Source organism: Rhopalosiphum padi, chromosome 3, assembly GCF_020882245.1.
Source record: "Rhopalosiphum padi isolate XX-2018 chromosome 3, ASM2088224v1, whole genome shotgun sequence".
Lineage (NCBI taxonomy): Eukaryota > Metazoa > Arthropoda > Insecta > Hemiptera > Aphididae > Rhopalosiphum > Rhopalosiphum padi.
The window spans coordinates 39,206,269-39,223,451 of record NC_083599.1 but is presented as its reverse complement, the minus strand read 5'-3'; the positions used below and the strand labels follow the sequence as shown (position 1 = coordinate 39,223,451).

At 26.2% G+C, this 17,183-nt stretch overlaps 3 protein-coding genes across 4 annotated transcripts; 1 reads left to right on the top strand and 2 right to left on the bottom strand.

Annotated features, from left to right (window-relative positions):
* Positions 1 to 3,395: 3,395 nt before the first annotated feature.
* LOC132926371 (gamma-tubulin complex component 3-like) lies at positions 3,396 to 10,755 on the bottom strand. The gene is made up of 12 exons (XM_060990723.1): positions 10,415 to 10,755; positions 9,535 to 9,653; positions 9,270 to 9,455; positions 8,989 to 9,201; positions 8,783 to 8,919; positions 8,555 to 8,706; positions 8,250 to 8,445; positions 7,973 to 8,177; positions 6,424 to 6,562; positions 4,985 to 5,205; positions 4,476 to 4,715; positions 3,396 to 3,740 (listed from the first exon to the last, which is right to left on the bottom strand). The coding sequence occupies exons 1-12, from the start codon at positions 10,476 to 10,478 to the stop codon at positions 3,579 to 3,581; spliced, it is 2,034 nt and encodes a 677-aa protein (XP_060846706.1). The 5' UTR covers positions 10,479 to 10,755; the 3' UTR covers positions 3,396 to 3,578.
* Positions 10,756 to 10,897: 142 nt separating this feature from the next.
* LOC132926372 (putative uncharacterized protein DDB_G0282133) lies at positions 10,898 to 13,169 on the top strand. Of its 2 annotated transcripts, XM_060990725.1 has the most exons (5): positions 10,899 to 11,184; positions 11,376 to 11,812; positions 11,888 to 11,964; positions 12,372 to 12,551; positions 13,081 to 13,169. In XM_060990725.1, exons 2-5 carry the CDS (start codon positions 11,392 to 11,394, stop codon positions 13,105 to 13,107), a joined length of 705 nt encoding a protein of 234 aa, XP_060846708.1. In that variant the 5' UTR covers positions 10,899 to 11,184; positions 11,376 to 11,391; the 3' UTR covers positions 13,108 to 13,169. The 2 variants fall into 2 exon arrangements, with proteins under 2 accessions (XP_060846707.1, XP_060846708.1); XM_060990724.1 differs by having other exon boundaries at positions 10,898 to 11,184; positions 11,376 to 11,964.
* Positions 13,170 to 14,528: 1,359 nt separating this feature from the next.
* Positions 14,529 to 15,992, bottom strand: LOC132924461 (protein N-lysine methyltransferase METTL21D-like). The gene is made up of 3 exons (XM_060988794.1): positions 15,628 to 15,992; positions 14,856 to 15,033; positions 14,529 to 14,790 (listed from the first exon to the last, which is right to left on the bottom strand). Exons 1-3 carry the CDS (start codon positions 15,858 to 15,860, stop codon positions 14,566 to 14,568), a joined length of 636 nt encoding a protein of 211 aa, XP_060844777.1. The 5' UTR covers positions 15,861 to 15,992; the 3' UTR covers positions 14,529 to 14,565.
* Between the last annotated feature and the right edge of the window lie 1,191 nt (positions 15,993 to 17,183).

Below are 17,183 nucleotides of genomic sequence, written 5' to 3'. Positions count from 1 at the left end.
CACACAGAGATGTATTTCATCCAAGGCTTAGCACCCGAATCATTTATTCAGGTTTCAGGTGCTAGATGTATTCAGGTGTTCAAACACCCAATTAATACATTTAAACAAATATAATAATATGGGTGTTCATTAATCTAGAAAAATCACAACTATTTATAAAAGCTGACACCCTCCTTAAAAAATTTATTAAGCATTATTAATTTTTTTTAAATGATTTATGATATTAATAATAATACACAGCTAAACATTTGTTCTAAACAATCTTAGTTTATTTTCGGATTTTAATTTCAAACAAATATTATTTGAATTTACCTTTAATTGATTGTAACATTTTTTCTGGTAATAGTATTGTTAATGTTAAATCATCTATATAATCAAACTAACCACAAGAAATACATAGGAAATTATATATCATACAAATATTATAAAAACAAATTTATTTGGGTTTGGGTTAACCAAAATATTTTATTTGGATTTTCAGTGTTTGATTTTTTAGAGGTGTTACTGGTTAATTTGGGTGCAAGTCTTGATTTCATCTATAACTACCTTACATTATGAAACTATTAGTTTTGGTTAAATTGTATACATTTGAGACTTAGCCAAATATAATTGTTAAAAAACTGTTTTCCTAATTAATGGGATTGTAGGTGTTTTGATTCTCTTGCAGCAACTTGAGGAGGATATTTCCATTCCTTTTTAATGTTGATTAATTAGTCAATAAACATAACTTATAAGATAATTATAAATATTAATTGATTAGAATGTTAAGGATATTAAATCTGTTTTCACTAGTACTCACCATAAATAGTTCCTAATAACGACATTGAACATTAAAAAATTCTAATGCTCGTACCAACTATGTAGGTATGTCTAATGATTTTAGATTGTATTTTGAAGATTAATGTAGTTAAGAATGTTAAGATTATAATTAAAATACAAAATTAGAAATATTTTATAATAGTATAATTATTATTATAACAATTAAATTGTGTTTCCCTATTTTTTAAAACCCGTGCGCGGAATATGTATTATTTTCTTTTTGATTTTGTTTCAACTTTTCTAATGTTATTAATAACTTTGTACCAACAAATGATTTTTTTTTTATCTTTATATTTATTATACATTTTTTTTCTCATAGGGAATTTTGAGTGTTATTATGTTAATTCCATTTATTGTATATAAATATATTTTTTTGTTTCTGATTTACTATTGAGGTTACTCTCCATGATGAATAAAACATAAAATATTATTACATTGTGCTATTTAATGGTGTTCGTTTTTTGTTATATTTTGGCATTACCATTTCCAACAGATAATATTTCATTCAATACGGCATAATAATTGTTGTCTTATCAGTTATCTTGGATTTATGCCGGAATGATTTCAAAAAGCTATTTTAAAATTACAAAATTAAAATAAAACTGAAAATCAGAAAATGGTGTTGCAATAGAAATACACAATGGTTCCGAAGACGGAAGAATCATTCTCAGCAGTTATCGAGTCGAGTTTTTTTTTTGGGAAGCGAGTTCCTAGTTAAAATGTGATATTGGTTGAATATAAGGTAATGTGTTTGAATGTCATATTACGACTATGTTAAGATGTTTTGTGTTCAAAATATAGTAATATAATTTTTTTCATGTTTATGCAAATCTTAAAAATCTTATATTATTCCATTAAAATTACAATATAATAGAATTTATTTAAATAATAATAAAAATTGATAAATATTCATAAATATTGGTTTTTAAAATATACATAATATTATCAACGATTATGCATAATAAAGTTATGATAGTGTAGTGTATAATCAATAGACAATAATTACATAACATATTTATTATTTAAATTATGAGCGGTTGCCCGCAAATGTTCTAGTTACTTGTTAGTTGTTTTTAGGAATATGTGAATAAGGTCGCTACAGTCGCCTGTGTTGTATCTGTCTTACAAAATATGTAAAACTCTACCACGATTAAAGACATCTTTTTGATGAGACTGTTTGCGCGGGAAAGAACCAAGAAGGCTTGATAAAATATCGTTTTTATTTTTTCGATATCAGAAATTCAGAACTACAAACAGAATTATTCAAGTTGACAAGTTCAAAAATAATATATTTTGAAACTTTTTTCGTATAAGTGATATCAAAAAAATAAAAATGATATTTCACAATTAATGTGATGAACAGATGAATAATGATATTATATTGTGTATCGATTTGGAGTCTTAATTACGGTTGCAACTGTTGTCTAATCGTCTTATATATTATCATTACAGCAATGCAGCGTGAGTGGTCACTGGTCTTCATTGTGTAAAACGGACACAACACATGCAAATGTAGTGTCTTAAATTTAATTCAATGTTTAAAATTTGTCGATAGTTCTTCTCTAACATCTCTATAGTAGCAGTTCCCAAACTATAAGGTGAGCCTCCCTTTTGAAGTCACAAGCATTTAACAGAGAAAGTGCTAAGTAAAAATATCAATATTACCTATAATGTACCTATACAATATCGATTGAATGCACTATACTACTATAGTAATATTCACTAATAAAAAATATTGTCTTATTTATTCAAAGTGGACGCAATTAAAGTTTTTTATTTTTTGGGATGCAAGGTGGCTACCTTAGTAGTCGTCTGGAAACAGCTGTTCTATAATTATTTCAGTTTCAATTTTAAATTTGTGGACGTTTAAAAATAAAAACAACTAGGAAAACGCATGCATGTAAATAAGTTACTAAATACTTTGTACTAGGTCGAGGCAACATTATTCTATTTATTTTTGGTGCCATTACTGCCATATTAATTGTCCTAGGCAAACCATCCAGATTGATCTGGCGAGCTACCGAGTAAAACTCGGTGGGCCACTCAAAATATAGCCTGATTTTGAGTGTTTGGTCATTTTTTTTTTTTTTATGATAAATTAGTACAAACATTGGTAGAAAATAAAATTTATTTGAATTATTTACACTGTACAGTAGCTGTAGCAGCTATAATCAAACATTAGAAATTCTAAAACTCAGTAGGCTGATATCTTCCAAATCCGGCATTGTCTGTACATTGTTCTATTAGATTACATTTGTAGAAGGAAGAATAGCTGGTTGTAATTTTTTGTCTTAGATTTCTTTTCAACTGCATCCTACCTTTTAATCAGTGATTATCAGGTTTATTTTTAAGGATATACCTCTAATTCATTGAACATAATTATAACATAAAATCGTTAAATTTTATAATGCATAAATTATTTCTAATATAACTGCTCGACCATCTGACAGACCACAATCAAAATGGTAACTATCCCTCTTTTTCAATCACAGAGAAGAGATTAACTGTTTTAAAATAATTTTGCTCATTCGCTCATCACATTCGTTCTTCTATCCCAAAACAAATAAACATCCATATATCTAAAAATAATTTTTTTTCTGTTTTCTTTTATTATTTCCTAGCAATTAAAAAATGTATTCAATAACAATTAAATGTTAATTACAAACTTAAATTATTTATGTTTAGTGTTACATTATTAGTTAATTTTTATACAAAAAGAAGACATGTAAGGCATGTGATGCCATATAATTTATTAATGACTATTTGTGAGATCTACATATATAGGTGGCACACTTCTCTAAATCTTGATCAGTTTTACTGTAGTACTTATTAAAGTTTATACGGTTGGCCAACGAGTGTAAAGCTTCCTGGTCATCAGTCGATACTTTAATGAGTTTTTTCAAAAATTTCACTAAATCAATCTGAGGTAAAACAAAAATATAATGTTTTGATTAAAAAATAACTGATGGTGCATTATCATGGCACTTCAAAGTCAAAATTTAGATTTAAAAACTATTGGTTATTATATTTTTTTTATTATGTAACAACAAAATGAAACTAAAAATAACAATTTTGTAACCACACTAACAATTTTTGAGTTCCAGATTAAACATTATGCTATGCAGCATACAGGTAATGATATGCTATTACTGTGGTCATCATTATTCATATAGACTTTTCATTAGACAATAGACATTTTATCTATATGCAAATACTTTATAGTGTTCTGTTGTTAATCTTAGGCCCCGCTTGTGTTTAGACTTCAAGATTCTTAAGCTTCTCTTAAGAAATTTATGACATCATTAATTTGTAATGTTTTATGAATGTCAGCTAAGTACAATTAGACTATCTACATAATTGTTTTGAATAACACCTATTAACTCATAACAGATATGCATGTTGAATGTTGATGCTTTACGATATGAGAAAATGTTTCAATTTTTTTAAATAAATAAAGTGTCAGGTATCGTAAAACCACCATTTAAGTGCTATAGATGTGCAAGAAAATGCATCTAATGGTACTTTTTGATTTGATCTTGTTTGTGGTTACAAACTGTTACTTAATAAATAATACCATACTACGATTTTCAAGTCCAAATGTTGACCTTGAGATGCACCTTAAATCTAAGACAAATCTAAAATATAAGTCATAATACCTTATAAGAATTACTGATCTCTTTTATGATACTTTCATATCTGTCAACTTCCAACAAGAACGCCTCTTTTGCTTCTGCATCATTGTTCTCAATTTCATTGCAAGTACCATGTTCTTCAATATATTTTTCTAGGTCTTTACGTCTATTCAGTTCATGCTCAGATTGGCTGTGAAACCTTTCTTGAATGCCCCGGAGTTCCAACACAGATTCGAATAGTTGACGCATTTTTTTGGATAAATCCTATAAAACAAACAGTCTATTAGAATATAGGTTATTTTCAGTTATGTATTTAAATATAATGAGCGACTGTAAAAATAAATAAATAATAAAACCATTGCATGATGTGCGATATTGTGAGGCATATATTTTATGTTAGGCCGATATACAAAATGGTTTATTAGAATATTTTAATTGAGAAAGTTATTTTTTTTATTTGTGGGCTTGGGATTGAGGCTAAGTCCTCCTTATTATTGCGCTATTATATTTGTAATGAAAAACTATCAATTTACATGAGTTTCTTCGGTTTGTACGGATCTCTTAAAGATATTCTTCAAGAACTGGTTATGTGCTTCAATCACTGTCTCCAACAAGGACGCTTTATTAATAGCCTCTCGAAAGTGTTCCCATTCAGTTTCTATGACATCGGATAGTACGTAAAACTGTATTTGTCGTACACTGTGTACCATTTCTGCCACCAGGTTGTTGGTCCACTTCAAGGCATAACGTATTTCTGAAATTGGTCATTCAACACAGTTCACAGTTAGTTTTTGGTGCAGTTTGTTGAGCCATTTTTAATTTTATTGTAAAAATTATAGCATGCAACCACCCAAAACTTTAATTTGATAGAACCATTTTAAACACGAGATAATTATTTTGAAAATTTTAACCATCATATTATAATATACATTAGATATTTTGTGGCCGAGCAAAACTAAAATCTACAGATGTTATATAGAGCCATTTAGCTTATAAACGCGGATTTGTTCAGTGGGACGCTATTTCAGTTACAGTAGAACCTCAATTAACTGTCAGTCTCGGGACCAGAACTTTGACGGATAATCAAAAAGACAATTAAGCGAGCAACAAAAATTTTTTTAAATACATACATAGGTATTATTTATTATTTTTTTTAGTAAGTATGACATACTTATTGATACACACAAAGTAACTAAAAATGCCAACGGTCAAGCGAACGAACACACGTGTAATATATAACTATATTTGACTTTTTTAAAACAAAATGCGATCACTATCGCAACTGTTTTTATCTCACCCATAAAATATATACATATGTACCTATCAGTTATCTAATAAATATTGCCGGTAAGTTTCGGATTATATAAATTATTATTTTTAACCTACTCATACACAAGGCGATAAGATTTTATTGCAACGCGTAAGTATAGTCCGTGCAAGTGTAGCCTTACGGTTAACCGAGAAAGACGGATAATCGAGGTTCTACTGTACTTATAATATGGGAGTTCAAGTATTTCATAAGGTAAAATTCCCCCCTCAAATGAGACTAATTATTGCTAAAAAATTTCAACAGAGACTTTTTTAATTGAAATTGAACATAACTGCATTATACACGACCTATATGATATAAAAATGAAACAGGAATTAATGCTAATTATATCTAATATATATAAATGAATATTATATTAGAACAAAAAAAATCAGCTAGACTCTGGCAAAGCTAAGTGATAAAGTTAGTAAATATATATTGATATACAATGTACAAATAATGAAATGTCTAATGAGTAAGTTTAACATGTATTATAATATTTTAAAATACTTAAAAATAGCCGAGGTTATGCCATCGATTACACAATGAACAATTCTGGATAAAAATTAAATGGAGTTGCAAGTGCAGAACCTGCTAACTCTCAGTTCCCTAAAAGTATTCTTGTATTTAAGTTGCTTAAATATTTATATTTTACTGTTTTACCTGGAACTATGTGGTATGAAGTTTTAATCTGTAGATTCAATTCTCTCCACATTTGAGACAGCACAAAATCTATTCTTTTAAGACGCCACAAAAACACAAACATAATTGAATACCTTCCACTTCCGCTGAACTCAAAAATCTAAAAACAAACAAATATTTTTTTTCTTTAATGTTCTAGATGAAACAGTTAGGTTCTATTTAGGTTCCAATCATATCTGAATAACTTTTTTATTAAATTATATAAATTTTATTAATAATTAATAGAGATATCAGTATTGGTAAATGAAATCAACATCTCTAATTGTTTAGGAGTAAAATTTATACAATTTTATTTGCATTTCGCTTTCTTATTTTCATTCATATGTTGATACTTATATATATATATTATAATGTTAAGTCTTGGTAGGTTACTGTAGGTAGTATTCACATTTTTTTAATTATTGTATCATAAATAACCCGATGGGCACAGTTGTGTACACTAATGTAAATTAAATATGTGTAGTAATTAATATTAAATACATGATTCATATTTAAGTACAGTAGGATTACATATTAAGTAAGATACATGAATGTTAAATCAATATTATTTGGTTCTTTAAATTGAAATTACTTTTTAAACAATATTTAATTTTTTAAAGTAAAAGAAAAAGCATAACTAGATATTTTTCCTCTACAAGGAAAATTCTCAAATCAAAGATATGTTTTTGGGTATAATCCATAAACTGTATAAATTCTTGGCTAAGAATAGATTTTAAATTAATGTTTATCACCACTAAGAATAATAGGTATTCAATAATTATAATAACAGGTTTCAATAAATATCATTACGCGAAATTGATTATACATAAATCGTCAGAAAAAAGTTATATCCATCTGAAAACATCTATGTTAAAAATCAAATTTTTTAATATTGTTTCCTAATATTAATAAACATTCCTTTTACTTTATTAAAAATAAAATAATTAAATTTATATGTAGAACATAGAATTAGATCTCAATATGAAATTGTATACATTTAAAGGGATTAATGATATTCTGATTTCTGAACAATTAATTTTGTTATTGTTTAAATTTTTTGTTAGTTTTGAGTATGAAAGTTTGACAGTTTATCATTTGATAATATTATAAATGTCTGCAAATAAAAAGTCAAGGAAAGTACTCAATTTTTTGAATCTTATCAATGTTATTAAAATATTATCTATATTTTTTATTTATAAATATGATTATAAATTTTGATATAATATAATATGGTAAATTATTTCATAAATGTTTTTAATCAATCATTTTTTAGCCTTAGATTTTAATTATTTTATATAAATATATGTACTTACAACAACTACAATACAGCCCCTTACTATATTAAAACTCCATAAATCTACTTAATAAGTAATATTATTTCTATGTAGTAGGTAATAAAACTTACAAATAACAAAAATTGAATACAGGTTATTTAAATATATCTAAGATCTTATCTACCATAGTAATTATAACTACAGTCTCACTTAAAATGTATCATTGAGTTATTCAAATATCTGATTGTGATACATACAGTTTCTAAAGGACCACCGGTCGAATAATCCAATTGAAATATATCCCATCCACAATCTTCTCCAGATGTTAGCAATAATTTTACATCCAGTGTTTTTAGTATTGTAGGTTCATCATATTGAGCATTGCTCATTCTTACAGCAGTGTCCAAAAAATTTCTAAATGTATGAGGACCAAGTGTACCTGAAGATTTATCTAAATGAGGCCTATTACAAATTAATAAATATAAGAATACACACATTATTGATATAATGAATTGTCATGTAATTGAAACTCACTGGAGAATTTCTAATAAGCTTGTGACAAAGTCTCCTTGTCCTAAGAGCATATAACGCCGAAGTCCTTCGAAGTGTAAAAATAACTTAAACTTTTCTTTTAAAATATCCAGTACTACAGTTGAAGATTCTGTACAAGCTTTGTTAATCAAATCAGAAATAATGCTACCTTGTTCTAACATTGGAAATAAATCTTTATCTAAACACAGTGTATAGTTATTAGTTAATAAAACTAAATTTTTAGCCAATACTCATATTTTAGTGTGCTTAAAATATAATTTAAATAAATATTTGCTAGATTTACTCACCTCCAGAATTTCGAAGATCCTTTAGAGTTTTCCTGGATGGTGTTAAATCAGGTTTACTCTTACAAATTGTATGTAGAAAATTTATATACCTACCAGTACGAAAAATTCTATTAACATCTTCTTTAGTAAAAAAAGCTGGAACCATAGATTCCCTTTAACAAAAATAATATAAATAAATATATTTAATTAATTTATTATATTCATAATCATAACAAGGCAGGTACTGACCGAATCGTGTATCGATTGTTCCACATATCAAGATTATTGATGTCTGGACATTGATAAATAAAAAATTCATCATAATTATCTAACAGCTCTCCGTCAACCATCCAATGACACATTATCATCATTAATGGTCTAGTCGCCTGAAATTGTTAAAATAATCCCATACGTTTTACATAATATCATGGTTATAACAAGTTATCATCACTTACAACTTTGATCATATTAGTAGCCATTTGTTGTAAATAAGGATTAGCACAGTATGCAAATGGTGCAATAACAGATACTAGCTCACCGCCTCGTTTAGTACCATCAATCATTTTAACTGTATATGCCAAATCCTGTAATTGACCTAACCAAAGTACAGACCAACACAATAAATTTCCGAGTGAATATTGTTTGGATTTTTCGTATGCTTCATTAACCTAAATTAATAAGATAAAAATGTTTACATAAATGCCAATCCATATAATGTATAACATAATTTAATTACCTCTTTTTGCAATTTGTTAATACTGTCATAATAAATACATAGTTCTTCATGCAAACAATGCGCTATTCCTGAAGCTACTGAGCCATTTTTGTTGTCATTGTTGTTTTCAATATATTCTTGCACAATGTTATGAAGATATCCAAGTTCTATTAACCGATTCACTTTGCTAGTCTGATAAAAGTCTAACTATAAATTAAAAACAATACATAAATAAGATAAATAATACGCAAGGTTGAATAAACAAGGAAATGTATTAAGCACTTACTGGTGCTGTCACAATAAATTGTTTTTCGTTTTGATTGAATTCTATCCAATGACTATCAACTCCTTGGAAACAGTATAAAAGGCTTCGTATTATTTCAATATCAGAAATTGTATCCATATCTGAAATTTTTTTTAAAGATTAATATATTACGAAAAAAAGTTTGGTATCCATAAAAACCATTTTAATATTTATATTATAACTTATTTTTCAGATTTTTTCTTGGTCTATGTTAAACTATAGAACAAAAAATAGTATAATAAAATATTTATATTAATTTATGTTGACTTATATACTAAAAGAATAGCAAATAAAAAAATGTTCTTAAGTTTTCTTCAATCTTCAAATTGTCTAAAAGTTAATGTATATATTCGTGTTTAGGTTATAAAAACACTGCAAAAATCTTAAGATTTTTGTTGACAACAATTTTGTCCAACACAGAATTTGGGTTTAGTTACAGACTAATCTATGATTGATTTACCGTGAATACATTAACATAGACAAATAATGGACTCAGAGCAGTATTGGAACACGTTTCAGACTATAAATAATAACAATGGCTTTGATTCCAAGTCAAATATTGCTGATCCTTTCAACTATCAGAAACTAATCCCAAAACTGGCTGAATGTTAGGTCAAAATAACAGTTTGATAGTTTGAGTTAACATTTCTTGTGAATTGGAATGGAAAAACTACTACTCATACTTTTGTTAGTACCGCGGTAGTTTAACCAAACATGAAATATAATTCATTTGCTCAGATTCCTTGATAGGAATCGTAATGGGTAAATGGTAAACATAATTTGACAATCTATTTGTCTTGGTGATGATAATTGACAATAAAACTATATGCTAAAAACATATATAATAAAGTAAAATGATTACCTTCTTGTTTGCTCGTTTTAACAATCTTGGGAGTTGACATTTTTCGCAATGAGTCTTTGTTCATTTTTGAATGTAGATACTTATTACTAATAAGTTATTTATTATAAATCATTTATAAAGAACACGTCAATATTAATAAAAAGGCATTATTTTTTCATAATTACACGGAGAATTGGAACTTAGAAATGAAATTTAAGAACAATTATATTATTATTTCTATGTTTTTAAACATTATTATTAAAATTCGCAACAAACGTTCAAAGGCTTATCATTTCCGAGAGCAAATCGATGACTGATGAAGTGAAGAGCGTCTCGTTCTCGTGTGTTGACCGGTATCACAGTTTTCTTAACACTACACAACAGACAAAAAAAAAAAAAACCGCGCCGTTTGATCGTTAATAATTATAATTGATAAGATGAATGCTGATTATGAAAGTAAGTAAAATGTAAGTATTAACCATATACCACGAGTTTAGGCCAGAAGGAGTGATAAGGATAACAAAGTATGTTTCCAATTTTCAATGTTACAATGAGTTAAGAAATTAATTTGTATTAACTTAGGTAAGTCACCAAATGGCAAATACTTAGTGCTGACTACTGTGTCTACTGTTTTGTCTATACCGTCCGTGACATAAGACATTAATGCATTAGTTAAGTCATAGTTTATTGATTACGTGAATAAATTCAATAATTTCATTATTTACACTTAAAGATTTGATGTACGTTGCACTATTACAGAACTAACTTATTATGACAAATGAAAACTATTGGTAAGCCAACGATGATTTTTTTGTGATTACTATATCATTGTGTGTTGATGTTTTCACATAAATGTCACAACTAAGGAAGACTATTAAAATAATTTATATTATTTATTTGTTATAAAACAGATAATTTATGTCAATAATATTTATTCTTAACACTTCAAACGTTAACCTAATGATTTTGTTTTATTTTCTAGAATTTGCCCATACGTTATGTCATATATAAACAAAAAATTAAATAGTAAAATCATGTCGGACGATGAATCTGTTTCTGATAATGATTATTTAACATCTGTTTTGAGTATAGTAAACGGTTACTGTAAAATGAATTTAGTTGTACCACAGACTAGTTTATTTTACTCTAGCGATAGTTTATTGCCAATCAATGCCAAAGTAAACAATACTATACTTAATAATAAAAGTCATAATAGTCTAGTGATTAATTCACCTGATAACTTGACGAATATATTAAAAAATATTGATTTAAAAGCTGATGAAAATATAGATGAGAAGAGATTTCATTCACCTAATAAACCATATTTTGACGAGTTTCAAGTATATTCAAAACCATCTTATTCAGACAATAGCAATCGTTTAGAAAATACAGAGGAAAATAAAAATGAATCACCTAAAGGTAAAAAAAAGAAAAATAAATATTATAAGAATTCCATGTCAGACAATCAGACTTTAGTATCTTCTACACATACAGATCAGAATTCTTCAAATGAATATTTTAATCAGTTTGAAAGTGAAGCATTGGATGATGGACATATGAAGCAAGAACAAGTAAGAGATTTTAAAATTTATATAGTATAGTTTAAATAACATTTTATTTTAAACATAATTTATTAACACAAAAATTGGTTTTATATGGTTATTACGTATTTCATTAAAATATAATATGCTCTTATATATAAAAGTTACAACAATTTTATTTAAATATAACTTGCTATTAAAAGTATTTTCATAATTATACTAATATAATATTTTATCTTATTATATTCTTTGAATAGAAAATTCTTGTATTGATTTGATATTTATTTTTATAATTGCTTTAAAATTTACCTTTCCAAATGATTTTATTATTCTTTATATTATTCTTCTTTATTATATAACATTAGATATAGAGATCTATATAATATTTTAACAGTAATAATATAATATAAAAAATAATATACATTTTTAATTTTTAGGAACTTCGAAAAAAACAAATGAAAAATATCAAAAATAGTATTAGTAATAATGGTTATCAAACAAGATCTCGAGCATCATCCTCACAACAAAATCCTGAAAATGAAGTTACAAATGAAAATGTACCACTCCAATCTCAATGTCCTCTGTGTTTTGTACTATATCCTACACCAGATATTGAGGTAATTATTGTGATTTTTTTTTAATTTGTAACTATTCAGTGTAGCTATGTAGCAACACACAAACAAGCTAGTTCAAAAAAGTCTTATTTAACACTTTCAACGCCGCTAACGCGTATACGGGTCAACAAACTTTATTCCATTGGGCCTGTGACGCGTTTATGCATCAGTAACATTTACGTTTGTATCCACCATAATTTTATCGATTTTTTTTTAATAAACTCTGGTATGTAAACTGGCTGTAGACAATAAACTCTAAATTTAAATCTATAATTAGGTGGGTTTTCGTTATTTTTAGATTCGCGTCCCGTATGAATAACGCTGCGTCACGCTATAACCCACAAAATCATGAGCGGTGTTGAAAATGTTGTATTATCTCTATTACAATTAGATTTTAAAACCTACTCAAATAAAATTATATAAATACCCAATGAATTGAATAACTGTTTTATATCACATAAGTGAAGTAATTTTTATTTTCATTTTTACCAAAACAATAATAATTAATAATTATTATAATTTTGTTTTACAGGCTCATGCGTCAGAATGCAGTATTTAAGTATCATTGCACTATTGTATTTAAGGGATTATTATTAAATTAAAAGTTATCTAATATCTTAATTTGCCTTTTTATATTCATTTTTACATTCCTTACTTAAATTAATAAAATAATTTTATAAGTATTTTCTATACTTAATTCATTAAATATTATTTTTGTATACTATTAACTGAAGATAAAAGTTAATTAAAATGTCTGTTTTTTTCTGTTTAATATATAATAATATATATGTTAGACGTAGACAAATAGTCTACTAAAATTTACTAATTTTCAAATATATACAATGTTAAAAATATATCTAAGAATATGGATGTAAAAATGGTAAAACAATTAACTATTAAGTGAAATATTTTAACTTAAAATTTTGTGTTTTACACACACTCATTTTTAAATTTTCAGCTCCAAAATGCAATGTTGTTGGGCTATGTGCCTACACTAATAATAAAATGTATTATGTTTATTAGTTAATGTGGTGTTATAAGATTTTGCACAGCTATAGACGCTATAACCGTGGTTTTATGTTATAAATATTTGGTTGTTGGAAAAAAATGATAACAAAACATTTTTATTTACACCCATACGTTAAACCCAAATACATTTATTGTTGTGTCACTTTTTATATGTACAGATTGCTACATCATGATTTCTTTTTCTCTTGTTAGCATTTGTTTATGTTAAACTATATTTGTCAATATTCAATATTAAATATTAAAAAATTAATAACTAAAAAAAAAAATCAATTTTTTTATTTTATTGCTATCTTTAGTATGCATGCAAAATTGGTAACATCTGGTGATTATATATATTTTTCTATTCAGTATTTTCCTTTTTATATGATTCGAATTGTAAAAATGAACGTTAAATAATTTGTTTTTGTTAAATATTTACATATAATTTTGGCAATTTAATTTTAAAGTATGTGCCCTAGTCATAGAAAAAATTAATTTGTAAATGTTTTATGTATAAATAAATACATACATATTATGTATTTTTTTTAATAAAGTATACCTTGAAAATTATTTAAAATGTTACTTATGAAATCGTAGTACACAAACCATTTAGTTTTTAAAAATTTAACTGATCAACATAAGTTAAACCAAAACAATATAAATGAAAAAAATTACAATACATAACATATACTAATTTGCAATAGATTTTTAATATAATAATTTATGATTAATATGAATATTAGTAATAATGAAAAATTATATTGCCAAATCTATATAATATGATGTTAATTATGCACTAGTATGATATGAATATATGATACTATTTTTCATATTAAGATTAACTTATTGTTAAATGATGTCTGGTTTATTGAGGAAAAAAAACTTCATTATAAAAATCAGGAATATTTAATATATTGAAATATTAAGGAAATAATTAAATGAGCTTAAATAAGTGTTAAAACTAGTCAGCGATTTTGTTTATATATGTGTTATATCAATGTTTATTTCACTATAATTTTTTTTTTGCATTTATTAATATTATATCAGAACTCCTAAAAATTGGATGTTGTTCTTCTTCTGGAACATATGATACCTCAAAGTGTTCAAGCAATAAGTTTAAAAACATTTTCCATGTGTTCTTTTGTTTTTCGGTTTCTCTAAGTTCTTGGCATATTAAAATTACTGTGTTAGGTGTAGCTAACTCTGTTAAAGTCTTCACCAATGCCTCCACTACCTTTAAAAAATAGCATTATTTAATTAAAGAAATGACAATAAAAAAAAATAACAATATCAATATACTTCTGGATAATAAATGCAATCTGCCATCAACAGAAAATCAAAAGGCTCTGACTCAAATGTGGTACCCCATGTTAATTCAACAGTTTGAACACTACCTTTTAAGCAAGGCATGTTTTCATCAACATTTTGTTTTAATTGCTGCAAATTTTCTGGTAAATCTGTCAGTTTGACATTTGCTCTATAAAAAAAAAATCATGTTTTATAAAATATATTTTAATTAAAAATGATTTAATTAAACTGTGAATATAATGCACTATAAAACCCTTTAACTTTAAAGATTACTTTTCTACAAAAAAATCCAGCATTTAAAATAAAAAGTGCAATTAAATAAAAATATAATAATTGGTAATAAAATAACTAGTATTGAGTATCAATACCTGTATTTTAAATTATATATTTAATTTAATTTAATCGTGAAAATTGTATATATATATTTTATAATTTCCTCATATTGAGTTTTATAAGTTTCGATATTTAAAATCATTAATTTTTTCACGCTAGCAAGTTTTGACAATACACATTTAAACTTGGAAAGCTATATATTACAATCAGTCTTATACTTTTATTATATGATTGTGTTGAATAGGCTTATAATCCGAGATACCTACTTGTTTTCTTACTGATAGTTAATTTATTTACCAGTAAATTTCAAGTATTTCCAAATTAAAAGCCACTTTAACATCATAACATACATAGGTACCTAGTAATTAAGAGAAAAATGCATTTATTTCAAATACACAGATCTCAGAATAACTTACGATATTAGATTTACCCGAAACATGCAGCAGCTAGACCGACGCACCCTAATCCTGATCCTAACTCAATCACTCTTTTAGATTCGAAAGTTTTATTATTCTTCAGGAATAACGTTTCTAAATATTTGGCCAATACCAGGGATGCATCCCATACGACACAGTTGACATCCCCATACTCCTGTTGGCAAAATCGCAATGTGACATTAATGGATTCCAAATCGAAATCCCTGTAATAAGCGTTCGTATCCATGACTTAATGTTAACTCTTTACAATAAAAAATGTAAAGGTAGGTAAATTTAATAGATTGACTCTTAGTAAATAAATATAATATTAAATGAACCTATAGAACATAAACAAGTATATAGCATTATAGCTGTAAACACTACAATCATTACATTTCCCACTTATCACTTTTGATAAGGAGGTAATCACAATGCTGTATTTTCTATTGCCTATACTTATTTTAAAAAAGTTTTAAAAACATGTTTGCTAAACCCGCTAATCTTAGCACTATTCAGTATTCAAACTAAGGTAGATCATGGATATATATATCGGATATCCACCTTGATTCAAACCTTTAAATCAATCATAATCATACGATTTAATCGCCTAACATTTATTACAAGGTATTCCGTGGGTGGTGTATTGTGGTACATATAAAATGCAGCCCTCCATAACGACCTGAAATTAAAAACAGTAAACGAATTTGTTTAAATATGTCAGCAATGTCATTCAAATTTAATCAACAATCCTAACCCTTTCATTCAAAGTTTAAAAGTACGTTTTCTCCTACATTGCCACAAAATATTCCCCGTTAATTAAAAAGAAATTAAGCAATAGACTTTTCAAGACAAAATATATATTAAAATAAGTATAAATTCAAAGGTTCTGTTACTGAATGGTCTCCTTACAAGTATTTCATATGATTGTTTTTTTAATGTTTTTATCAACTATACCTACCATTTGTTGTTTATATACAATAGATTGTAATTGTAAATATATATTTTAACAAAAAAAAATTAACCATATTTAGGTTTCAGATATAATTCAAGATTCAAGATTGATACATAATAATTATCATTATTGAGATCATACAATATTAAATATAAATTTTATACTACCTATGTCAGTATCAGTATAGAAAATACATTTTTAATTCTTTTTGGAAAATTAGGTAGGCACCTAATCGCTCTGCTGTTGAAAGATGTCAAGTTTACCTTGTCATTACTAATTGAGGAGTACCTAAGTCACTGTATGTTTATGTTCAATTTGAATTCATTGATCAATAATTGCATATATTTTATGTACATAAAACAATTCTGATCGAAGACAATTTACCAGCCTACATTACTAGGTATATTATATCATATGTTTTTTGATATTGCAGCTATAAAAAATGAATTTAAATTATTTTACTATTAGCATTGACTGTAGAATAGTCTACTCTATAAGGCTATAACTGATGGTGTTACGGTAAATTATTTAATTTTTGATTAAAACATTGACCACTTGAAATTTGACAAAATAATATCTAAGTTGAATATTATATTTTTATCATTTAAAAAATATTAA

Bases quoted from the DNA above. Each gene is read 5' to 3' on its own strand.
- LOC132926371 (XM_060990723.1), bottom strand. From the start codon at position 10,478: ATGAACAAAGACTCATTGCGAAAAATGTCAACTCCCAAGATTGTTAAA. The intron at 8,446-8,554 runs GTGAGTAAATCT...CACTGTGTTTAG, and splicing joins GGATCTTCGAAATTCTGGAG to ATAAAGATTTATTTCCAATG. The intron at 6,563-7,972 runs GTATGTATCACA...GTTTGTTTTTAG, and splicing joins CCGGTGGTCCTTTAGAAACT to ATTTTTGAGTTCAGCGGAAG.
- LOC132926372 (XM_060990724.1), top strand. From the start codon at position 11,392: ATGTCATATATAAACAAAAAATTAAATAGTAAAATCATGTCGGACGAT. The intron at 11,965-12,371 runs GTAAGAGATTTT...TTTAATTTTTAG, and splicing joins GACATATGAAGCAAGAACAA to GAACTTCGAAAAAAACAAAT. The intron at 12,552-13,080 runs GTAATTATTGTG...TTTGTTTTACAG, and splicing joins ATCCTACACCAGATATTGAG to GCTCATGCGTCAGAATGCAG.
- LOC132924461 (XM_060988794.1), bottom strand. From the start codon at position 15,860: ATGGATACGAACGCTTATTACAGGGATTTCGATTTGGAATCCATTAAT. The intron at 15,034-15,627 runs GTAAATCTAATA...TTTTTTTTATAG, and splicing joins CTAGCTGCTGCATGTTTCGG to AGCAAATGTCAAACTGACAG. The intron at 14,791-14,855 runs GTATATTGATAT...TATTTTTTAAAG, and splicing joins ATTGCATTTATTATCCAGAA to GTAGTGGAGGCATTGGTGAA.